This window comes from Trachinotus anak, unplaced genomic scaffold (genome assembly GCF_046630095.1).
Source record: "Trachinotus anak isolate AG129_WGS33_773 ecotype Australia unplaced genomic scaffold, CSIRO_AGI_Tana_v1 ptg000028l, whole genome shotgun sequence".
Classification (NCBI taxonomy): domain Eukaryota; kingdom Metazoa; phylum Chordata; class Actinopteri; order Carangiformes; family Carangidae; genus Trachinotus; species Trachinotus anak.
In genome coordinates this window covers 2,757,787-2,783,462 of record NW_027273879.1, presented here as the reverse complement: position 1 = coordinate 2,783,462, position 25,676 = coordinate 2,757,787, and the positions used below count along the sequence as shown (strand labels likewise).

The 25,676-nt window shown below is 39.4% G+C and overlaps 1 protein-coding gene and 1 long non-coding RNA gene across 5 annotated transcripts in view; one reads left to right on the top strand and one right to left on the bottom strand.

Moving 5' to 3' along the window:
* The window catches only part of LOC139611929 (zinc finger SWIM domain-containing protein 6), a 46,992-nt gene extending 33,371 nt beyond the window's left edge, over positions 1-13,621 (top strand). Inside the window, exons 8-14 of the mRNA XM_071466996.1 lie at positions 1,116-1,262; positions 2,963-3,223; positions 5,176-5,311; positions 6,233-6,390; positions 7,482-7,645; positions 7,727-7,808; positions 9,406-13,621. Coding sequence (XP_071323097.1) covers positions 1,116-1,262; positions 2,963-3,223; positions 5,176-5,311; positions 6,233-6,390; positions 7,482-7,645; positions 7,727-7,808; positions 9,406-10,268 — 1,811 coding nt within the window. The 3' untranslated portion in view covers positions 10,269-13,621. The remainder of the gene's footprint in view (positions 1-1,115; positions 1,263-2,962; positions 3,224-5,175; positions 5,312-6,232; positions 6,391-7,481; positions 7,646-7,726; positions 7,809-9,405) is intronic.
* The window catches only part of LOC139611931 (uncharacterized), a 34,251-nt gene continuing 14,818 nt past the window's right edge, over positions 6,244-25,676 (bottom strand). For 3 of the 4 annotated variants that reach the window (XR_011686399.1, XR_011686396.1, XR_011686398.1), the window contains 2 exons: positions 7,457-7,639; positions 6,244-6,381 (listed from right to left, as the gene is read on the bottom strand). This is a non-coding gene — a long non-coding RNA (uncharacterized lncRNA). Of the gene's footprint in view, positions 6,385-7,456; positions 7,640-25,676 lie in introns of all 4 variants that reach the window. The other variant, XR_011686397.1, reaches the window with a different exon arrangement.

The window sequence follows — 25,676 nt, the reverse complement described above, 5'->3', positions numbered from 1 at the left end:
TGGGTTCTTACATTTTCTTTCCTTCATTAAACAGTTTTTCAGTTGCTATTAAATCTCTTTTTGGTTATGTATTCCAGCTCCTTAAACATTTTAATGATCATTAAGAATATAAAGCGTGTATCCTGTGTGGCATACGCTCTGTATTCAAAGCTCTTGCTCACCTTGAAAAGACAACAGTTCTCTACTCATTGTTTTTTATTTCACACCTCATTCAAAACTGCATAGAAATAACTCCAGTCATCCCTCACTCAGAAGCCAGCAATCACATTTTGCACAGATGTGTCAGAACATTTAATATTAGGCCATAAACTTTCATTTATTCATGATCTCATATTAGATATGAGCTCTTTTGGAGGTGTGTGTTCGCCTGAAATAAAAAGTGAAGTTAGAATTTATAGTTTTAGCTTAAAATGTCTTCTGTCTTCTTTCATGAAAGTACCTCTTAAGATGATGAAAGAAAAGAATAATAATAATAATAATAATAATAAGTGGAAGGAAAATACCAGATATTTCATAAAAGCTGCAGAATAATTAGCAGCAGTAAAAGACATTAAGAGAAAACAATTTACACAGACTTGTTTTAAAAAAAAACGGCAAATATGTTTTCTGATTCATAAAATCTTCATTGACCTGTTTAGTATTATTATGTTTTATCAGTAGCTCTTCAAAACCCTTCTCCAGACAGAAATAAACATAAAATACTCTCCTCAGTACAATAATTTGTGTCTGTGGTTTCTATCACTTAAAATCCAGAATCTGTTAATATGCAAATAGTAATAATATGCAGCTGGACACATGATGTGTCCTACTGCATTGAAAGGTCTCTTCCCAGTGTTGCAGCGTGTGCCCTGGAGGTTTCAGGTTTCTACATCTCTCTGGTGTAAGGTGCATATTAGATCATGATTTGGCTTCCAAATGAGTTGTGATCTCACAAAATGCTGCTGCTGCATCTGCGTCTTAAACTTTGAAGACAAGCACGGAGAGAAACCTTCCTCTCAAGTTTGCTGTGACACTTTCTGTTTTGTCCCCTCACACTCACTGTTTCAGTCTCACCACCGAGTGTAAACAGTCCGTTAACAGTCGGTGTGTGTGTGTGTGTGTGTGTGTTACTGCAGAGCTGCTCCACAAAGGCATCACATCAGTTACCAACCTGGAGGGCTGGGTGGGCCACCCTCTGGACCCCATCGGTACGCTGTTCAGCACCCTGATGGAGACGGGGCAGGGCATCGGGGACGGAGCCACGGTCCTGCTCGACTTCTCAGGTACACACTGATTTACACTCAGATCCTTTACTTAGGCATGGCAGGTTTATTTATGGGGCATATTTCTCACACAAAGGAGGATAAAGAGCTTTACACAATGTACTAAAAACATTTAAAAAAGAAAGAAAAACTGCATAAAATCAATAAAATAGGAACAAAAAGAATAAAAACATTTTTTAAGGAATTTCAAATGTTCCAAACTGAGACATAAATACAGGGAAGGAGGGCAAGATAAAAAGGTTTTAGTATGTAGGTAAAAGTACCAATACAACAATAACTTAACTACTTACGTAAAAGCACAAAAGTATCATCAGCAAAATGTACTTAAACTATCAAAGTAAAAGTACTCACTCTGCAGACTGATACACAATAATTGTTAATACTTGTTAATACATTGTTTTACAGTTGTAGCTGCTTCAGGTGGAGCTGCTTTTAACTACTTTATATACAGTTGATAGTTTAGTCCAGTGGTTCCAAAGCTAGGGGTCGGGCCCCTCCTGAGGGTCACAAAGATGAAAGACGACGTTCAGAGGGGAAATGCTAACGACTCACAGACGTCTGAAATGTGATGAGGAGTTTGAGGGAGTCACAAGCCGAAAAGGTAACAACTGGTTTAGTCAAAAAATCATAAAATCTTAATTTGAAAAGTAATGAAAGGCCTCAGGTTAATGAAGTGCAGTAAAAGTAAAAGTATAAAGTAGCAGCAAATAGAAATACTCAAGTAAAGTACCTCAAAACTGTACTTTATCACAGCACTGGAGTAAATGTGCAAGTAACAGTTCACTGCTGCAGACACAGTACACACACTCCTTCCTGCCTCACACATTTACACTGCAGTGATTGCATCTTCCTGTCAGAGCTGCAGGCCCTCAGCTTGCAATCAGCAGTGATGACACAAGCGTGCTGATTGGCCTGCAGTCATCCTCCAATAACAGCTCATGAATAAGAAATGCAGCAGGAAAAACACTCCAATTAAAATGCATTAATTATGCAGGGAGCTCAGCCAGACAAGTTTCAAACGCACTGTGGCCTGAAAGGACTCACTCACAGTTTGTTCCTCTTAGAAAGATGGTGAAGTGATCGGCCACATGTTGGAGCCACAGCACGGAAGAAGTTGTGGAAGTTTAGACTCTGCTATTTTATATCTGTGTGTGTGTGGTGTGTTCATTAGGGACTGTTAACCCTCCTGGGATGAACTGTGAGGTCTGCCAAGACATCATTAAGCCATTAAAACACATGATTACCATCCTCAGGAGAACACACACTCTGAAAAAGGAACACCAGAATGAACAAATAGATCAATAGATCTATCAATACTCGGCTCGGTTGACAGCCCAAAGGGGAACACTGCCCTCCCCGAGTCATCGCTCACACTGGGGATGGGGTTCAATAGCATTTAATCGAATCTCAGCCCAATTCTGAATCTGCTCATCAAATCCAAATCTTTTTGAATCCTTTATCCAATGATTTAAAAAAAATTCACTCAGAACAAAACAAATTTCAGCTGTTTTATGTAACAAAAAATAAAACTTGACATTTTATGAGATGTGTTCAAGAGACGTCTTGATTCCCCACAGAACAACCTACTCAAAAAGATTCAATAAGGGATTCGAAAAGGTTCAGATTCATTAAAATGGTGTCAGAGCTTAGTGTATCCTGGTAACCAGACCCACCCCCACCTCTCTGCTCCACCCCCTCAGGCTCGCTGGGTTCAGGTAGGAAGACGGAGCATCCTGTTTCCCCCGTGCAGCGTTTCCTGGAGGAAGGGGAGTCGTTCGTGTCTCTGGCTGTGGAGACGGCTCTGATCGGTTTGGGGCAGCAGAGGGTGATGCCCGACGGCCTTTACGCCCAGGAGAAAGTGTGTCGTAACGAAGAGCAGCTGTTGGCCAGGCTCCAAGAAGTCGATTTGAACGACTCGTTGGTGAAGATCTTCCGGAAGCAAGCTGTTTTCCTGCTAGAGGGTGAGTGAGACTCAAACCTGGTGAAGCTCCTGCTGGTTCTAGATTCTCTGCTTCTGTTTGTCTTGTATTTGATAGGAAACTGAATATGTTTGGGTTTCACACAGTCGTTCAGACAAAGTAACAAATTTGAAGACGTCACCTTGGACTCAGGGAACTGCAGAGGGAGCATTTTTCAAAGGCATCCAACAATCATTCCCATTATCAATTAATCTGTCAGTTATTTTCTCAATTGTTTTGTTTATAAAACAGTAAAAAATGCCAGTTTATTATTTCCCAAAGCTAAAGGTGTTGTCTTGAAATGTCTTGTTGTGTCCGACAAACTGTCCAGAACCCAGAGATATTCACTTTACCATCATGTCCGACAACAAAAAACTTTCTCACAACTAAAAATGTGAAATTAGCAAACGTTTGATATTTTTGCACAGAAAATGACGTAAATGAATAATTGATTAACTCATCACTTTTCAACATTTTGGACATTTTATAGACCAATCAATCAATCGATCGATCAATACTGAAAATTATCATTAGTTAACTGAAACAAAAGCTGAAATCGATTATATGTTCTCACTGACAGTTTGGCTCAAGGTAAAAAAAAAAAAAAACAAACCCTGCCACAGATTAAACAAACTTGCTTTCAGAGAAGCAGGCTAGCTGTTTCCCCCTGTTTCCACTCTTTATGCTAAGCTAAGCTAACCAGCTGCTGACTCTTGCTTCATATTCACTGTACACACATGAGTGTGGTGTCAAACTTCTCATCTGACTCTCAGCTCAAAAGTGACTAGGTGTTAAATGTGTGCGTCGCTTGACCCACAGTGAACCCGGGAATAACACATTTTCACACCCAGCTCTTTGTGTGTGGCGTTGTCTTAACCTTCGTGTACTTGAGTGTGTTTACATTTTGACTGTTTGTACTTCTGTGCTCTCAATTGTCTGATTGTATTGTTAGCAGTGTCAGTCTGTTTGCTGACGTTGTGTGTGTAAGATGTGGCTCATCACGGTTCAAGGCCAAAACCTGCTAATGGTAGTTGGTCTCTTATATGTGGCGTCTCCTAACTCTGTGTTCTTACCTTATTAAAACAAAGGCTTTGATATGATTTTTAATATCTATATATATATATTTGTGACCCATTGCAAAAAAAATTACATTTATTAATTTACAATACAGTTACACTAAAGCTGTGATTTTTAGATGCACTGGTCATTTTTGTTGTCATAATGTTGATAATAATTTCAGATTGCAGTCGTTATTGGATGGTTTGTGATCTTGGTTTTTCTTTATTGGCAGACAAAGCTAATCCTGGATGAGTTCTGCAGACTTCTGCTGGGAAGTCAGAAAGTATCAAGAGAGACGAACATGTTGTTGATTTTGGTCTTTGAACATAAAAGAAGAAAAATGTAGAATGACGTCGGTGTCCTTTAGAAAATCAGACAGACAGCTCTGCTTTCATTTAAGTGAATGACGGCCTTAAAGAAGAGCAGTTACGAAACTAGTATAAGTCATTTTATCTAGTCATTCTTTTTCATGTTACCACACTTTAGTTTTGACTAAAATTGCTTCCACCTACAAAGAAAAACAAAGCGTACAGAGAAATGAAGGGTGGATCCATCTTAACACATTTTCCTAGAAGCGGTCGACCTTCAAACTCGTCTGTGATTCTCGTAATTTCCCTTTGCATCACCTTTAAGTTCGTGTTATTTCAGGCTGTGATGTAACGCTGTGGCCGAGACTAAAGTATCAGTGTTTGACGAACAAAGTCATCTTCATTCTGATAGACAGCTGAGTCATTCCGTCAGATGGGTCTGTGTGTTTGATCAGCAGTATCAATCTAAATATAATAAGGCGGGGAAATATCTCGTAAACAAGGCCACAGTCCAGTCATATTTCGACGTGCTGCACGTCTCTCTGCACAGACTGAACTGATCTTTGTGTTGTGTCCTGTTTCCTCCAGCTGGTCCTTACAGCGGTCTCGGAGAATTGCTCTACAGAGAAAGCGTCCCCATGCACACTTTTGCCAAGTATCTCTTCACCTCGCTGCTACCTCACGACGCCGAACTGGCGTACAAAATTGCACTGAGGGCCATGAGGTGAGTAGACGACCCCTCGCCATCTTCACTTAAAGCTGTTGTCTGTCCACGAAGAACTAAGGCCATGTTGACATTTCACCTGCTAACTCTTCCAGCACTGATTTCATGAGAAGAAACTTAAGCATTTTTGGTTCTTAAAACAACAAATAAATCTTCTTATGGATATCAAAGACCAGAGAAGTCTAAGATATAGGAACTTTAAAATATGCCCAGACAGGTTGGGAACATTTCTAATAAAATTACCTAAGGGCCGGTTTATGTTCTGTCAGAACTAGTTCATAAAACTTGCTGTCTGAGCAGCTGACCAGTCACAGTGTGATATCATCAGCTGTATTTACACGATCCTCCACCTCCTGCTCCCTGTACTCTGACATGGAGCAAGTGAGGCGGGTCTGGGAGCCATCTGGGGCACTGTTTAATGACAAAACCTCCTTTTGCTGAAATATTCACTAAATAATTCAACACTGCTGAAAACGAGTTTTATAAAACGTGTGAATAATAAATACATACTGTTGGTTTCCTCCCTGACCGCCACAGGAAACTTTATTTCCTCTTGCCCAAATTAGACCCCTTTGATTTTTATGATATGTAAATCTTTTTATATTTTTTTAATTACAGACTTGTGTTACAAAGGAGGAATATTAAACTCTTGGCATCACAGCCGCCGTAACTGGATATAAGAGGAGTGTGTTTGAAGGAAAAAAGGAGCTGAGCTGTTATTTTTAAACCCGTCTTTATTGTGGCCTGAGGCGAAGCTCCACCTGAGTTTATGTGGGCAGAGACGCAAAGGAAAACTATTGATCGATTCCATAACAGGAGCATTGCTCTCTAATAACTTCTTCACCTCCATGAAATCTTCCTCTAAGCAGACGGATCAGTTCCTGTGTGTTTACGTCTTTTTTTTTTTCTCTCCGTGCTCAGGTTGCCAGTCCTGGAGTCCACGGCCCCCTCTGGTGACTTGTCCCGGCCTCACCATATAGTGTCGGTGGTGCCCAACCGCTACCCTCGCTGGTTCACTCTCAGCCACATAGAGACCCAACAGTGTGAACTGGCCTCCACCATGCTCACTGCTGCTAAAGGTAACAACACACTCACAATTATTTACAAGCCCAGCAAGAACAGTTTCAACTGTGGCAATGGCAGGAAAATGGGAGGGAGGATTACGTGCAGATTTACCTCCTGTAGCTAAGACTGAGTGTATTTCTACTGTTATTACTTCATTCTTGAAAGACAGAAAATCCTGCACACTACTCTTCCTCAGCATCACAATTTCTTAATCTAATGTTTCGGTCTCTCTGAACCTTTGTCAGAAGTATTTTAAATACTCATATATAGAAACATTAGGATGATGAATAAATTGTGACGCTGGTGTCACTAGAGCTCCGGAGATGTTTCGTCCTAATGTCTCGGTCTTTGAGACACTGCTCAGCAAATTGTGATGCTGAGCAAGAGCAGTGTGCAGGATTTCTTTCTTTCTTTCTTTCAAGACTGAAGCGACACCCTCCAACACATCTGCATCTCAGACATCTGGATGTGCAAATATCCTCATTGAGAAAACTGTTATTACGTCATACACACAGTTTTCAGTTTTATTGAGAATATTTCATTGTTACAACAAACAGAAAATCTTTCTGTACAGCTGTTGGTTACTGGACAAAAATAAAAGTATGACGACCACCTCTACAGCGGTGTGAGGATGATGGTGTGTCTGGTGTGATTGATGACCCATCAGTCAGTGTAAGCTGGACAGGCTTCAGCCCTGTGACCCCGACCAGCTCACAGATAAAGGATGAATGGATGCTAGTTTACTGTCACTGTCAATTTTTTTCTAGTTGATCTAGGAAACAGTTTCCTCTTTTTCTTGCTTTAATGCCTGGACGTTTCTTGTTATTACATATCAACTAGTCATCTTATAACTAATCATGTGTATTAAACTGTCATTATTAGCATGACAACATATTGTAACACAACAAGGATCCTTTAAAAATAATATAACAAGAAAATAAGCACTAATATTTGTTTGTTACATTATTGATGTTACAAGTATGTAAGGATTGTTGTGTGTGGATGTAAAACAATCCTGTTATGTAAGAATGATGCTCAGGATATATAATTTCTGTATTCATATAAATGAAATGACTTTACCTCTGTGTGTTTGTTGTGTTTTCAGGCGATGCGCTTAAGCTACAAACAGTGTTAGAGTCCATCCAGAAGAACATCCACTCCTCATCCCACATCTTCAAACTGGCCCAGGATGCCTTCAAAATCGCCACTCTCATGGACAGCCTGCCGGACATCACGCTGCTCAAAGTCTCCCTGGAGCTGGGCCTCCAGGTGAGCAACACAAACACACAAACACACAAACAAATAATACAGTATAAGCTATAAGCCGAGCTAATCTGGTGTTTCCTACAGGTGATGAGAATGACCCTGTCGACCTTGAACTGGCGGAGGAGGGAGATGGTGCGATGGCTCGTCACTTGTGCTACTGAAGTTGGTGAGTTTGTTTTTCCCAGAAAAAAAAACTCGCCCTCACACAGCACATACGCATGTTTACAGTACAATTTACAAAGCAACTGGTCCTGAATTTTCTTTTCTAGTCATCACTTTTGTCTGAAATGAAAACCTCCAGCTGTGTTTTCAATGTTTTCATGTGAAAGAGTTTTGAAGGTTTGCTGAAAGACTGAGGCTACAGCTGGAAGTCCCAGCAAAAAATCAGCATCCTCAGTTAATGTACACGTAGAAAACCAACGAGCAGCAGTGTTTTGTACTGCAGTGTAGAGCTAGTTATAAATAAACAGGTAACTAAATGTCATTTAGCTTCATTGTTCATGTTCTCAAACAGAAGGCTTTCAGGATGATGAGGCCTGTCTGAGTTTGGCAAATGCAACGTTATCTTGGGTAATGAGTTAGGCTGGGGTCACTGGTGTGTGTGTGTATACTTCCCCAAATCAAATAAATAAAAAGCAGGACAGAGCCACTAATGTTGGACTCTGATGCAGTAATTTCCAGAAAAATGGTCAAAATAAAATGCACACGACTGTTAGTTTAAAGTAAAGCGACATTGCCTTAATAAATTACAAACTTTTTTGATATAGCTTTGTTGGGGGAAGGGATTAGCAAACATTAGCGAATGTCAGTTAGAAATGACTTGGAAAGATGTATGTGTCCCTGTAGACGTGTTGAGATGTAAGAGATTTTTGAGAAATCCCGGGTCGGTCCTCACAAGACATTAAAAGTGGGTTTCGGAGGCCTCTCAGCAGGAGGGAAGGAATGACTGGCAGAGTGGTAATTATGGAAGATTGTGGGCTTGGGGCTGATTAAGTGGGCCTTATGTTTGGACCTGAATACTGAAACCCAGCGGCTGATTTCCCTGAAGTGGACAGGAAGCTGGGTCCAGAGGGGAAAACCCTCCTCCCAGATGATTTCTTGTGAATGTAGGGGGAGTGAAAAGGAGTCCCTGTTTCTGTGAGCAGAGTTTGAATGGATTCATTGAGAACATGCCAGTTGGTGATGTAGAGAGGGGCCAGGCCATATAATGTCACAGCATTAGCAACAGAAAATTGGATGAAAAGGTAAAAAGCCTTTGTAAAACTGGTGACGCATTTTGTTTGTTGGAATGTAATGATGTTTCAGTTGAAATACGCCAGTGAAGGAAAGGATTGAGGGCTGAGCAGAGGTATCCCAGCAACATTTCTAACATAAAAATGTGCTGTTCTGGGTATTTTATCAATTCATCAAATAGAGGTTCAGATTGAAAATAAGGATTTTTAGTAATATGATGTGCGTTTACTGTGGCAGTTGAATTTTAATCTCTAAAGAGCATCAGATTATTGCCAGCAGTAAAGGATTAAAGGAGAAGGCTGGTGACATTTTATATTTTCGTTCTTATCAACAAATTCCACACTGCCATGAAATAACCAGAGTAGAAGAGGATATCAAATTTTGGGGAAACAGCACAAAGCATATAAAATGGAAAAAGCAGAGGAGCTAAGATTGAGCCTTGGGGAACACCATCATGAATTTTAAAGCAGGCAAAAGACTTTGCGTCCAGATTTCAATCTTTACTAAGATTTCTTTTCCTTTGTGTCCAGGTGTGTTTGCACTGGACAGCATCATGCAGAGCTGGTTCACACTCTTCACCCCCACCGAGGCCACCAGCGTTGTGGCTAGCACAGTTATGTCCAACAGCACCATCGTCCGCCTGCATTTGGACTGCCATCAGCAGGAGAACCTGGCCAACTCCGCCCGCACCCTGGCCCTGCAGTGTGCCATGAAGGACCCCCAAAACTGTGCCCTGTCAGCCCTGACGCTCTGCGAGAAGGACCACATTGCCTTCGAGACAGCCTATCAGATTGTACTGGACGCAGCCGCCACAGGAATGAACTACACACAGCTGTTTACAATAGCGCGCTACATGGAGCACCGCGGTTATCCTATGAGGGCGTACAAACTAGCAACGTTAGCCATGACTCATCTGAACCTCAGCTACAACCAAGACACACACCCGGCCATCAATGACGTGCTCTGGGCGTGTGCGCTCAGCCACTCCCTGGGGAAAAACGAACTGGCAGCTGTCATCCCCCTGGTGGTGAAGAGCGTGAAGTGTGCCACCGTGTTGTCGGACATTTTGCGGCGGTGCACGTTAACGACGCCGGGCATGGTGGCGCTGCACAGTCGCAGGAACTCTGGGAAGCTGATGTCTCTGGACAAGGCTCCACTCAGGCAGCTACTGGACGCCACGATCGGGGCCTACATCAACACAACGCACTCTCGGCTGACGCACATCAGCCCACGCCACTACAGCGAGTTCATCGAGTTCCTCAGTAAAGCCAGAGAGACGTTTCTCATGGCGCACGACGGACACATCCAGTTCACACAGTTCATAGACAACCTGAAACAGATATACAAGGGCAAGAAGAAACTCATGATGCTCGTTCGAGAGAGATTTGGTTGAAGGAGGATCAAACGACCAAACTGCTCTTTTTTTTTTTATCCTTTGTAACTTGAAGTGAAAATCCACTTAAAACAAGTCACACAAATCCTGCTCCATGATTTGGGACTGCTGGGTCAAATGTGACAATGAACTGAAGGAGTGTAATTATATGCACATCATGTGTAGGTGTCATAGCATCAACGAGGAGGAAAGTTACGCCTGCACACTGCGAAGCCACAAAATGAACTGAAAAAGACAACGTTTTGATCCTTGTTGGATCTGAATCAGGTGCTTCGGCATGGAAATGACACCCATATGATAACATATCATATGTGATGAGCATCTTAAAGCAATTAACAATGCAAGAGTTGAAATCTCAAATAGAAGTGCAAAGGCATTACATGGAAATATCAACAATACATTAAAACATGTAAATATAACTAATCAATAAATATACAAAAGGCATCTTAAGATGGATGTTAAGCTTGGCCAGTATATTTTTGACTTTATGAAGTCTCTTCAGAAAATCTCCCCACATGTTCGTATGTATTTAACGTGTGATGGTTGAGGGCCTGAAGAGAAAACAACATGAAGTTACACCTTAAATAAATCTAAGTTCTGAGAGTTTTGACCTGACAAATTTCCAACTAGGATCAAAACTTTAATGAAGTTTGTAACTTGGAGTCAGTGTGCAGGCTTCTTTCATCTAATGTGATAATAAACACGATAATTAGACTTTTTCTCATTCAACTGGAGCTGTACCAGTGTCAGCATTAGCACAGACAGACCCTGGTCGATTTAAGTGTTGGAAAACTAATTGGACAGCCCAAGTTAATAGTAATGGGATGTGAAATGTGCTTTATGGTAAACCTTTGCCTGAACTTGACATGTTTTAAATTGAAGAAAAAAGACAAAAGCATAAAAGCAACACCTGGTATTGATATAAAACCAGTAAGTTTGCAGAAGCAGAGAACTGTCGATTCGTGGAAGTTTGTGTTTCCCTTTATATGTATGAAAGCCGGAGAGTAAGAGTTTTACACTGAGTATAAACTGTATTGTCCAGTGGCAAAATGTCCACCTTGCACTCCTCCTTCTTCCCTCAGCCAACGTTCACAGCCTCAAAGAGAAAACAAACGGCTTTAAACCAAACGGAGCAACTCCATCTGAACTGTCGAGTACCTCTTTTTAAGGATCCAGCTTTACTCCCCACAAGCCCCCCCCCCCCCAGTCCTCGGCCCGCCGCTCAACGGAGTTAAAGAAAAAAAACTCCACGATCAGAATTGTTTTACTGGTTCTGCCGACTTCAGGCTGATTGTTTTGGCTTTGCAGTGTTGTCTCAAACATTCAATATGCGTATTTTCCAGACACATTTGTCACAGAAACACAACGGCAAAACTGTCACAGTGCTCGCTCTTGTGGAAACTTTGCAACTGTCAACATACATTCTCAGGGATTTCTCTAAAAAAAAAAAAAAAAAAAAAAAAAAAAAGGAAAAAAAAAAAGAAAGAAGACAAAAAAAGAAGCGTTTTATTGTCTTGTAAATATGAAAGTATATGTCTGAATATTGAAGAAAAAAAATGTATATGTTAACTAATTTATGACAGAATATTCTATGTAAGGCACAATACTTGAAGCTGCAGTACTTTTGGTTTTTGAAACAAGAAAAAAAAAACATATCAGAAGGACTTCAAAACGTTCGCCTTGCATCAGGGGCCAGTTCAAACTGTAGTACATTCGAAGTACATGCTGGCAAGTTTGGCTCTGCAGACATGTAATGAACTGCAGAAACTGGCCACTTATTAGACGGGAAGGGGAAACGCAAAGAGTGTATTCTCCTGAACACAGGAGCGTATTGAGGATCGCAGTAGTCAGAGAAAGAGAGGACTGTGGAGGCGACCGCTGTGATGATTCAGTGGACACAAATCTGCCCTCATGCCTCCTCCTGCAGTGACTCGCTCACAAAATGAAGCTGTTTCACGCCAAGTGTCCACGCCTCCTCTGCTGACATCTCGACTTTGTGCAGGACAGAAAGTTGGCTAAGGCTTTATTTATGAGTCCTTTGTTTTCCACCACAATTTCCTGGAAAATTTTCCTCATAACTTCCTAAAGATAATAAACTTATTAGATGCTTCCAAGAAAGGCCTTTGCATTTTGGTATAACTACCAAATATCTCTAGAGAAGTTTCCTAGAAAGAAGGATGTAATTTGTTAGTAATTATCAGTAAAATATAGAGTGGTCAGCTGGTTGACTTCCAGTCTCAGAACTTCACACTTATTTCCAGGAGATGTTCAATAAATTATTAGGAAATAGTAAAATAAAGTGCTACTGTTTTTACAGTGATTAAGTACTTGCTCATTATATCTGAGATTTACACAAAAAAAGAAAGTTATGTAATAGTAGAAGAGATTAGTTGTAGAAATTAGCTTTATTTCACAGTTCTGCTCTGCGGAAATTAAGCAGAAATATGTTTTTAAGTATTGCTTAGTGGAATTTCATAGCAAGGAGTTTATTTTACTTGTTCATCTGTTGGAAATTTACAAAGCAGATCTATGATGGATGGATGCTCAAATTCATAAAGAATCCAAATTAAGAATTTTTTTCGACCTCTCCAGGAAAATGATGTATATTGATGTCTTTTTATCAGCATTTTTACTTACCTACATAATTACATCTTAAAACTTGAATAAAACGAGCAGATATTTAGTAACTGTAGCAGCTAACACTCTCTCCACTTCCCTTGTAATTCGTACCAAATTTTGTCGACCTAGCTTATTTAATATCCAGCTTATTTTTAGGAAATCTATGAGGACAGTTTCCAGGGAATTGAATGGAAATATAGAACCCATTGAATAAACAGTTACAGGAAGTTGTAGGTTTTGACTGTTCCACTGTTTGTGTGTTTTGTTTTTTTTTTATTTCTCCTCTTCAGTTGTTTTTATTTCTCTCTAGAATTCCTCACACGAGAACAGCCTTCTTTCTTGCCTTGTCTTAATGCTTTAAAATAACCAAATGGGAGTTCTAACTACCAAACCTTTTCGTACGCCAGCCGACTTTGGTTACAACCTGTTTGTGTCTTTTCATTTTTAGCTGAACTTGGCTCCGTGTTCTGTGCTTTAAAAGCTCACTTCATTTGTTTTTCAGTGTCGTCTCTTAAAGGTCTGTCGGTAGCTCCTTTGTTTAGAAAGCAGATTTTACTCCCTTTTATTTATTACGTTACGTTAGGTAAATGATTGTACAACCATGTCAACACGCTCATGAAGTTGAAACTGAGATTTGATACACTGATTGATTTATTTATGTAACTAAATCACTGTTTTATAAACTTGTTGATGAATCAACATTTTGTTTTGATTAAATTAGTTTTTTGACAGCAGTGTGACGTCTGTCTTCTTTACTATCTAAGCTCTTTCAGCCATTTCTGGGGTTTTATTTTTCTTGAATCTTTGATATATTATTTCAATTTATAATTATAAATTATAATAGGTTCTGCTACATCTATAAATAAAACAGTTTTACCAGCGTTTCTATCGTCTGAAAAGCAATGAAATTAAAAATAAAGAAATATACGGCCACAAATTTGAACTTTTTGTATGGAAGCTTCTTTTAATCTGTATTAACACTTGAGAGGTGATTGATTTTTTCCTTTTTCTGGGAAAAAAAGAAAAATGACCGCTTGCAAAAAAAATTAAAAAAAATTCACTTGACTCACAGGGGTTGTTTTCATAGACGAAAAAAAAAAATCCTGGCAAAAAAACAAACAGAAATAAAATAAAATAAAATATTAATTACAACATAATAGGATAATGAAATAAAATTCTTCCATCATCTAAGGGTCAAAGATAAGATATTTGCTTTTAACTTTAACATAACTTTTACTAACAACTTCAGTGTAAGAGAAAATATCCAGGGCTTAGTGAAATCAATGAAAGCTAATGGTGCTGAAACGTAGCAGTTGATTATTAATGTAAATTGATAATAACTGTATATCATTAACAGAAGAAGAATTGACGTGTTGAGGGGATGACTGCAGGAGTTTTTATTTATTTACGTGTGAAGTTGGATTTCTGTTTGTTGTTGTTTTGACTCCCTCAGCAGCATCTCTCCTCTAATCTGCTTGTTTCAGATGTCATCACTTAGTTTACTGATCAAAAGAGGAAAATCTCTGGACAAACTTTGTTGGTGCATTCAGTTATGAGACTGAAGTTTACTCTTCAATATGAATCCTTATTAAATAGATTATTAGTGGTCCCTTCACCAGATCATAACTACATTACTTATGTATATTGGACAAAGGAAAAAACATGTATCCAAAGGTTTTAATGTTGGATTTTGTGTGAACAGTTGCATAAATTAGTGCTCACAAAGAGGAAGTCATAATTTCTCTTAGTGCTTATTTTACATCCTGCAAAGATAATTTGGGAATTTTAAAATGTCCTTATCTACTTCCTGTCTCTTGTCAACAGCAAACAGGGACCCGTATGGACAGGAAGCACTTAAAAAAAGGAAGTTTTTGTTGCGGAAACAAAGGACCATTAAATGATGGAAATGTGGTTCAAACTAACGGTATTTATAGACTTCAGTTGACTACATTCTGAGGTGTGTAGAAGCTCCCTACTCCATCAGCTTCAGTGTTTTCCCACTACAACTGTATCTCATGATATCTTTCATTTTTTGGCTGCTGGTCAATGTTTACACAGATTCAACTTTCACTGATGTTTAAAAGTTCAATCAGTAAACTGCAGATTAATTACTGAATCATTTTTTATATTCCAGTTGTTTTCTCACAATTAAAACTGGAAAATCAAAAGTGAATCATCAAGCACCAAGAGGCTCATATAAATATTTAAATATCTAGAATATTTAATTATTTTAAGTTAATATTATTTAATTTGACTAGGTCCACTGACTGGAAACTGTCCAGAGCTTTTAGCTGCTTACCATGTGACCCAAGTTGTAAACCTAAGACACCAGATAACAAACCATCAACAATATTCATTACAAATACCATGATGAAGGACACAAGATGTGGCAGAAAGCTTTGGAAGATTTCCAGTAAGAGGAACTTGCATAAACTACTATTCACTACTCAATGGTTAATGACAAACAATTATAATTACCTTCAGTCTTTATGCTAAGCTAAGCTAAATAGCTGCAGCCAAAATGTTAAAACTTACTATATTATGAAGCTCAAATTATAAAAAGTACTTTTGGATAGAAAACTTAAAATTTCAGGAACAAACAGGACCACTCTGTTCTCTGACTTCACATTTTGAAATGGCCTCCAACAACAGGAACATCGCCAATATCTCCCACATACATACATACATACATACATACATATATATATATATATATATATATATATATATATATATATATACATACATATATATATATATATATATATATATATATATATATATATATACATACATACATATATATATATATATATATATATATATATATATATATATATGTATGTATATATATATATATATACATACATATATATATGTATGTATGTATGTATATATGTGTATGTATGTATATATATATATATATATATATACATACATACATACATACATACATATATATATGTATGTATGTATATATGTGTATGTATGTATATATATATATATATATATATACATACATACATACATACATACATACATACATACATACACACACACACACACACACACACACACACACACACACACACACACATATACATATACATATACATATACACACACACACACATATCTCATGTTGTATCTGATACCATTATTGCTACTTCAGGCTATTTTTTTTTTTGACCACGTCAATCAGAGCACATCCTGTAACCAGGCAGCAGCTTATTTCTGTAACCCCATCTGTGTAACTGGCACCACAGATAAATCTTATCACGATTAATCACACATATCCTGTGTGGACCGGCCTGTTATTCCACTCCTGCTGCAATGTTAGTGAAGCCATCCACTCCCTATTATCTATCAGCGATGGGAACTAAAAAAAAAAAAGGGTTCAGGTCTCAGAGGACTGGAGCTCAGGATTTCTAAAGACTGAACAGCGAGATAAGATAGTTGTAGGTGACATTTTCTAATTTAACAGTTTTAAGAGAAATGTTGCTTCACCTACCACTTTGTGAACAGAAACTTTATGTGACACTGCCCTCTTTCACTTCTTTTCCTGCCTCTAAGTGACTTTTTAAATATATTACATCATATAATAATACTGAACCTCAACATTCAACAGTGAACTACAGTGTATATCATTCTATTTATGCATCTTATTTTGGAAAAGCTTTGGTATTTATCCACTGTGATTTTTTTTTGCAGTGCATCTTCAAGCATCCAAACTTAGTAGTAAATTTAATCAAATTTCCAGAGAGGCAGCAAAAGAAAACGCTAATTAATGCACCTTTCCATCCACTACTTCTATGTGAATACTAAGAGATCCTGAAGATAAACAGCTGGTGGCTCTAATGCTCCCGTCGGACGCCATTAAACCGCTGCAGAAGAGGGCGCAACAAGATGACATCATTAGAAGAGCTCCAGTCAAACATCAAACAATAGAAAATGTGGATAACAACACACTTATTTGTTCTGGAAAAGTTGATCCAGACTCAACAACCTCTCCGCTGTTTCCAGTGAGTAAGATCATGATCCACAAACATGTACAGTAATCTAGATCATAAAGCAACAAACAGGATTTAAAACAGTGCATGATGTTTAGATTAAATGGAGGCATCCCTGAATGGAGCTGTAAACTGAGAGTCTGACCCTGGATCAGCACAGCAGTACATCACTGTTGCTCGGTTTGGAGGCAGAAATACGAGGTTGGACAAAGCACCTTGGTGAAGATTACTACACTGCACCAATCATCCATCATGCTCAGGCCTGTCCTTGGAATATATAATGTAATGATAATCTGATCCTGTATGCAAATGAAGGCACGGTGGGGTGACTGCAGGGAGAACGGTCCACCTGCCCCACAATACAAGTGGCCCCTTACTACTGATCTGGTGTCAGATTACAGCCCTCAGTGGCTTCAAGGCAGAGAACAATGCAAACTAGAACAATTAGCTTTAAAGGGCTTTTACTTGCAGTGTTTTTTTTATGCAAATGAGCGTACCAACAGTGCTGCTTGCAGGTAGGTACCATGTGATTCAGCTTCACAGTTTTCTACGTTTCCAGCTGCTGTTGCTAATCCACATCAGAGTTGGTGTATGCACAATCACGAATGCACCATGACTGTCACACCAACTTAGGTCATTATATTCGCCGTCTGACGCTGGTAAGACCACGTGAACACACACATGCAGAGATGTTGATGTCGTGGGGGGAAATCATGATGAGGGTGATGTTTGGAAGCCATTTTGTCTGATTCCTTCTGCCTCCATCAGCACCAGACATAAATGTGTCTGTCACACTCCATGATAAATATTAGATAAAGCTATAAATGTGACTTTAGCTTTCTTCTGATTGAGTTTAGAGAAAGAGACAAAGTGTCCTTGACTTGTGTACGTTCGCTTCCATGCAGCCCAGAGAAGCATAATTCCATCTTTAGATGAAAAGATCAACACCACACTTATCTCTGTCAAATATGTAAAGCTACAGTAGCTTAGCACAAAGACAGGAAGCAGCAAGATACTGCAGGTGGTAATAACCTGCTGCGCAAATGACCTCTAGGCTCATCTTTTTGTTAAAGGAGGGCAGCCTCCAAAAGTGACTGCCTCACTTTTCACAGCGATAATCTCATATTTTGTAAAAACAAAAATTAAAACCATGCTCGGAAAAGAATTTGGAAGATGCTACAATAAGGTGCAACCGTCCTGGTCTCCAAAGTTTAGGGCATCCATATCATATATAAGCCAAGCACTATAACAAATCAGCATCTTTTCTAGAGCTGGAACATCATCTTATTATTTCATCATTTCAATTACCGGCAGAGTTCAACAGCCTGTGAAAAGATTTCCGTTTCAAACTGTACAAGACCTTTTGTCTCTATCAGGATGCATCATATTTATGACCTTTTCTTACAGGATGAAAACAGCATCACTCTCTTTTCTCTCATCGCTCTTTCATCTGTGCCAACGAGACTCGGTGTGGGAGCCGTTGTCGTTTTCATTTTGAGTCCCGTGGCCCGTAAAATACAGAACCTTCATATTCACAGCTTTAAAGGGAATCCAAAATGTCACAAGCAGAAGCGATTGCTGTCCATTAAGTTTTCATAAATGTCACCGTGAACGAAAGAGCCAATAGCAATTAGATATTTCCTGAAAGGCCACCTCTTCACAACAAAATCCTTCTTACTGAAGCACAGCGAGAGAATATGGTGAAACACAATTCATCTAATTATTATGGCGATTTCCATTTCAATAAGCAGTGCAATTATGGTGAGATCTTTTCTCCTGATGTCCAGCTGTTAATTGATTCAGTTTCTTCAGTTGTTTGATGTTTTATGAGGCACAAAGGAGCCTCGTTCTATGTTTGTGTGCTGTGTGACACTGCTTTCACAATACAGGTTGGATTTTTGCTTTTTTGAGTCCAAAAGGTATTTTGATTGACTTATAGAAGTTGCTTGATTAAAAAAAAAAAAATTCTCAGGACTAAACTTGAGTAATTACACTGATGGTCAGTTACATCAGAGCCCGGTAATGGCTGATCAATCAGAGTCTCGCTGGACCAGTGAAAATATCCTCTCCAGTCTCTTAGCAACAGAGAGGTCCTTTCCGCCTGTTGATTGGCAGTAACAAGTGCTGCTGATAGCGAGGCTCTTTGGACCCGGTATTAAGTATCATCTCCTCACCAGAAGCCTTTTCAAATCTGAGTGGTACTAGAAAAAAAATCTGAACAATGATTTGGCAGAAGAAATGCCTTGTTAACACCTAAGTGTGGTCAAGTCATTTTAATCAAATCTATTTTCTGCAGAGAAGATGCATGGTAACAATTTACTTTAGCCCTCCTTATTTAGCATCCATAGGCAGTGTACTGTATGAACATTTAATACAGGCTTTACAACAGGTACCTGTAAGCAGATATAAGGACCTTTTGAAGTGTTTGTTAATGCATGTTATCAGTTTATTTAATAAACACATCATAGTGTGTCGCAAAACATTTATTAAATCTATATGTTACACTGGTGCATGGATAAGGGGCCTATTGGCACAACACATCCCAGGAAGAGACACAAAACAACCAAAATGAGACAAAATAACTACAAACAGATGCACCACAAAGAGCGGTAACCTCTGGGGCTGAAAAACAAGGCAGAGCAGCTCACTCTGAGCTTCAAAACTGCTCTTCAGAAACCTATAGGAGAGTCCTGCAGGCTACGTCAATCTTTATTTACAGTCTATAGGTGCAAGACATCTACAAACAGATGCAAAACGTAGGCAAAGAGCCACAAAACAACCATAAAAAGACACAAAATGTCTGCAGATATGCTGAGAGACACAAAATGACCGCAAAGAGCCTTGAAATGAACACAAAGAGACACAAAACCACTGTGAAGAGATGCAAAACACGAGATGCAAAATGACACTAACTGCAGCACCTGAACATGTCACAGAGTGTGTGTCAGCAGCAGAGGTCTAAACAGTTAGCTAAAAGTAATGGATGAATGGTTGAAACAGTTAAATGGTTAAAAACATCTGCCCATGTGATTTTTTCCACAAATGGCAGCCTGGCTAAAAGTAACAGGTAAATACAAAACCTAAATGTTTAAATTTAAAACAGCTGAAATTTTTCGCTATTGGTAACGGAAAAAGTGCAGAAACTTTCCACCCAAGTCGTAGCTTGCTTTAAATAATGAATAGTGTTAATAACATCCAGTTTAAAATGAATTCAAATGAAAACATCTGAAGCGTGAGGTGTTATGTGAACCTACGTTGTTGTGACAGAGTTGTGCGGGAACATGAGACAAAAAGGTCTTAAACCACTGCAGTAAAACACAAACCAGCACATTTGTGTTGTTTGGGTGAGTTACTGTAATCAGGTCATTTTATTGACATTTCCAGGTTGTGTCCTTTGCTGAGACACCATGAAGGCTTCCCTAGAGGTCTCCGGCCCCAGGAAAAAATATGTGACAGATTTTATTGATATTTATGACCAGTGTTTATAATTACATATTAATTAATACCTCCAGAGCTTACACCTGAGCGATGTCTTCCACATCGTCCCTATCAGATGATTAATCGTTGCCATTTATTCACTTACCTAACAAGCCCATGAACCCAGCTTTTAATAGAATTAAGAGATCATTTCACTCAGAGCCATTACCACCTGAAAAGAAGCAGCCTGCATTTAACATCAAAATTGCCCCTCTTGATAACGTCCGACCTCCCTGCAATAACTCCTTGCCTCCCGATGTAAATGTGTAATGTAGTCCTCCTGTGAGATTTACGATAAAGAAAAAATAAAAGGGAATTAATACATTAAAGTTAATTTATGTGCCTTTGTTAAAGCAGAGGAATTTCACCTGAGGGTATCTATTACCTTTACACAGTATTAAAGTGTGAGGGGCAGTTAATTAATGTGCTTTACCAGACTATATCTGCTATCTCAAGCTTAGTGGGCTGTTTAAATGATTGGTGTTAATGTTTGACCATGTAATTATCTGCTAAGTGTGCAGCAGGCTCTGATGTAACCACGCCCTCCCTGTTCGTCTGCAAGAAAAAATTCACTGCATGTTGTTATTAGTCCAGTCCATGTACAGTCTTCTATCTGAGCAGATCACTGACAGAACCAACTGCTTGGCCACGATATAAACCAGTGAAGAAGAAACACTTGCAGCTTCAGAGAGACACTGAAGCCCACGTGGAGATATCACGAGCCAAAAATAAAAAAACATCCAGTGAGAAGCATCAGACTGGTTGGAGCTGACAGAAAGACTACGGTAACTCAGATAACCACTCTTCACGACTGTGGTGAGCAGGAAAGCTTCTCAGAGTGAACAACGTGTCCAACCTTGAGAAGGATGGACTACAACCGAAAACCACGTCAGGTTGCACTTCCTGTCACCAAGGAACAGAAACCTGAGGCTGCAGACGTAGCCTGGTCTGATGGATCTGGATTTCTGCTGAGGCAGCAGATGGTGGGGTCTGAATTTAGCATCAACAGCATGAATCCTTCAAAATGAGCTGCCTTGTGTCAACAGTCCAGGCCGGTGGTGGTGGTGCTGGTGGTGTAATGGTGTGGGGAATGTTTCCATGTCACACTCTGGGCCTCTCGATACCAATCAATCAAGGTTTGTTTATCTGATTATTGTTGCTGACCATGTTCATCCCTTTATGGCCACAACTCCCCATCTTCTAACGGCCACTTCCAGAATGATAATGCTCCATGTCACAAAGCAGAAGTCTGGTCTTGTGAACATGACAGGTGGCAGAACAGGAGATTGGCAGCATGAATGTGCAGCTGACAAATCTGCAGAAAAACTATGAAGTTTCCAACATTTTGTGGAATTGATGCCACAAATAACTGAGGCTGTTTGAGAGAAAACGGAGGCTCTGGACTGTATTAGTATTGTGTTCCTAATAAAGTGCTCAGTCAGAGCGTATTTTAGAATTATCCTGAAGCCAGTGTAGGTGGACCATCACAATAATCTACGTTACTCGACGATCTTACGGTTTGCAGTGTGTCTCTTTCTCATATGACAAACCCATCCTGGTCTTTCTGTCTCTACCAAACCTGCCTCTGCCTCAGGATGAGATATCATGTATGTAGCAGCTCCCTCTGTTCATCAGGAGTAAAGTGTCACTCGCTGCATGTTTCTCTACCTGAGTGATGTGTCGTCTCAGCTTGAGGAGCAGGGATGAAACAAGGCTTTGGTGTCAGCTTGTCAGCTGTGGAGGACTGAGGCAGAGACAAAGGTGACAGGAGGAAGACAAAAGCTCTGCCTCCTGAGTGATTCAAACCCCCTCACAGCCTCTCAAAATCGGACACTCGACGTGAACCTGAGGGCTGGAGCAGTGACATGAAAGAAAAATGTGGTGGATGGGAGCATGGATGTGCCATACATGTGATATATTCTTTCAAATGTTCTGGATTCAGGTTTAATTTGGTTCATTTTTACAGTCTTTCTATGCATTAATTTAGAACCTTTTCAAATGTCTTTAACCCACATGCTTTTAATTCTTTATTCAGCACAAACTCTGCTATGAAACTGGTCATTTAAGTATAAATCTAGTATCAATCTTATCATTTTGTCAATTTAAGTATAAAGCTGTTGCATGACGCATGGTAATGTTTAGTCATAATCACTGAAAATATTATTATACTGCAGTTCAAGGTTGTAAAAACATTTTTACTATTTAATTAGAAATATGTAAGAAATACAACTGTACACACAAAAGTGATTTTAGACTGTCCTATAAAAAACAAGCTCATAGGTCGTTTGAGCAGCAGGTTACTATGACGACCCGTAGTTAAGTTCTGTTGCTAGGTGACACCTAGCGGCCGTGGTAATTATAACAGGAGCAAAGGGGAAAGTGCGGTGACGTAGTTTATAGAGAGACAAAGTCCACGTTGAATGGATGGGTCAACAAAACACACTGGACTTGTTGGTATTTTTACATAAAAATAATAATTTAACATAAAATTATGAAGAGTATTATTTCACAAAAGGATTCTAACTATAACGTACATTGTGCCTGTAAAGAAAATTATTAATCTATGTGTCTCTATGAAATGTATTTACCTAATTTATTCATTAGAAAAATGAGCTGTGGCTGACGTGGCTAATAACAGACGTATATGCTCACACGTGTCTGCTAGGTTTGACCACACACAGACATTCTCACTCACTCGTTCGCTCCATTTGAAGGTAGCCGCGCTGTTATTACCCTAAATTAGTTCTGACCCTAAACTTATCTCTGCTCCACAGACAAATATCCAGGGAGCAGGCCGAGACTCGCTGAAGTGCGGCCCACCTGAATGTCTCAGAGAGCAAACAAACAGAGCAGAGGGCAAATGAGGCACCGGGGGAAAAAAGATGAAGGAGAGAACGGATGAAAGGCTGAGGGGAGTTCGTAACCGACAGGGTGGATACGGGGCTGAGAAGGGCTGTGGTGAATAAGTGCAGTTGGGGAAAGTGAAGATACAGGCAGGAGTTTCTAGCAGTGATGAACCTACAGAGAACCATCAGCTGAATCTGCAGCTGCAAGAATTTAATTACTGCATTAGTGTAAACGCATACATGTGAAGACTGTGAAGCTGCCTGCCTCAGAGGGGGCAGATTCAAACTCTGCATCACACTGTGCTGCTTCCTGCTCTGGGCTCTGTTTACATCCACTCATTTATGTAGCAGGTGAGCGCCGCTGTTTAGACGGCTGGTGACTGTAATGAACACGGGGCATCATGTGCATCCTCCTTGCCTCAGATTGAACACATACAGATGAAAAGCATTAGCCAGCTGCTGCTATCTGCCGTAGCCACACATTACAGAAGAGGAAGATGTTAAGGAAAGAGTGAGAGGATACAGAGGAAGACGACCACGCTGTGCCTGTGGGGCCGTGTTGTTTTTGTTTGTGTCAATAATAGATATAATGACTTTTATCTATATAGCAAAAATCAGGGATTACAAAGTGCTTCACAAGGATAAAATAACAAACACAAGCAGGCAAATTACTCAAGATAAAAAAAATGGAACTGCTGCAAAAATGTGTGAAATATTCAGATATATTATCAGATGTTAAGATATTATTCAAAAGTCTTGTGAAGCAAAGACCTTTACAACGCTGTGAAGTTGTGGTATGGTTGCATATTAGCATTGAAAATGAAATGGTGTGCTGGTGTTAGATTTACAACTAAAATTAATTCTGATTTCTCAAATAGGCTACTAGGAAAAAAGATTTTTTTTTTTGGTTGTAGTTTTGTTTGATTTTAAATGAAGGGAGGGCTACATGCAAGTCAAAGGCACCAGACAGCAAGATTCGGATCCTGAGTCCCACGAGGTCCGGTTTAGGCAACAAACGTGCTTTGGTTTAGGTTAGTGAAAAATGGTGTTTGTGGTTGAATGTCTAGTGTTTTTTAACGATGACCTTTCCCTAATCTAAAAAAAAAACACAGTAAGACACTGTGGGAAAACAAATGTCTTGCAAATACAATTTGTTAGACCTTGACAGATATATTTTGTGATTCCGTCAATAAAAATGTCATAAATGTACTTTTAGGAAATTGAATGTAAAAAGATATGCTTCAAAAAATGGAAAGCACCAATTACTGTTGAGATATTACACCGAGAGAATTTTAAATTGAAATTAAATTAAACTGATTTTTTACAGAAAATGTTACGAGGATGCCACCTTCTCCACACGCAGCTGCTGAAATGGTTAAAAAATATTAACATATTCAGATTCAGAATAGACAAATACAACTGCAGTGAACAGTGTTAATTCTAACCATCTAACCACCAAAATCTAACCAGTTAACATGGGCGCTGAAATGGAAACCAAGACGTTCTGCAGCCGCCACACAGCCGGTGTGTTCCTGGCCTTACAGTCCAACCAGTGAACGACTCCAACAGCACCTACCGCCATGCCACTATCTTGGCTAAAAGGGGCTAAAATATGTTCACACTGCCAAAACCGAGGCACCAAAAAACATCCAACAATAACCACAAACAGGAAAAGCCTGCACCCTTCTCCAGTTCATCAGTAACATCTTTGTGTAAGGTGCAACCACAACCAGCAAATCATTAAACTTGCCATTTGTGTGTTTGTGCATTTGTGCGGGTGTATCATAATGGACAATGCATGTTTGGGGAGGTTAATGCATATTCTGGATAATGTGTGTGCACCCAGTGTGTGTGTGAGCCTAAATGCATACGAACAATAGTGGCCATGTGGCTGCAGCAGTGGTGGTAATTGATGAATGGGATGTTTAAAGAGCAGAATATGAATGAAGAAGAGAGAAGACCCTGAGGGGATTCTCCATACCAGCGTAATCAAAGCCTTGATAGTGTCCCCACCTTTGACTAATGGCCCCAAAAAGGAGCCTCTTACAGCCTGCCTATTCAATTCCCTTCCCTCAGTGTGACGCAGACCACCAGAGAGAGGCCAGCAGGGTGGGGGGGGGGGTGACTAAGGTCAGATCTTTTACATCAGCCCTACGTTGCTGTCACTCAAATACAGGTGAGATACCTGAGTGTGAACCCTTTCTCTCACAGACATCTGAAATGATGCAATGGTCCCCAACCAGACATTGTTTTTTTTTTTTTTTTTTACATAATCTTTAACTACTATATAATCTCATTATATGTTTTTACTGTAAAATGTTAATCTGAAAAGTAATTACAGCTGTAAAATAAACCTACTGCAGCAGAGAAGTAGTTACAACATTTCCCTCTGAATTGCAGTGAAGTAAAAGTAGAACGTAGCATATGACATAAATACTAAAGCAAAGTACAGGTAC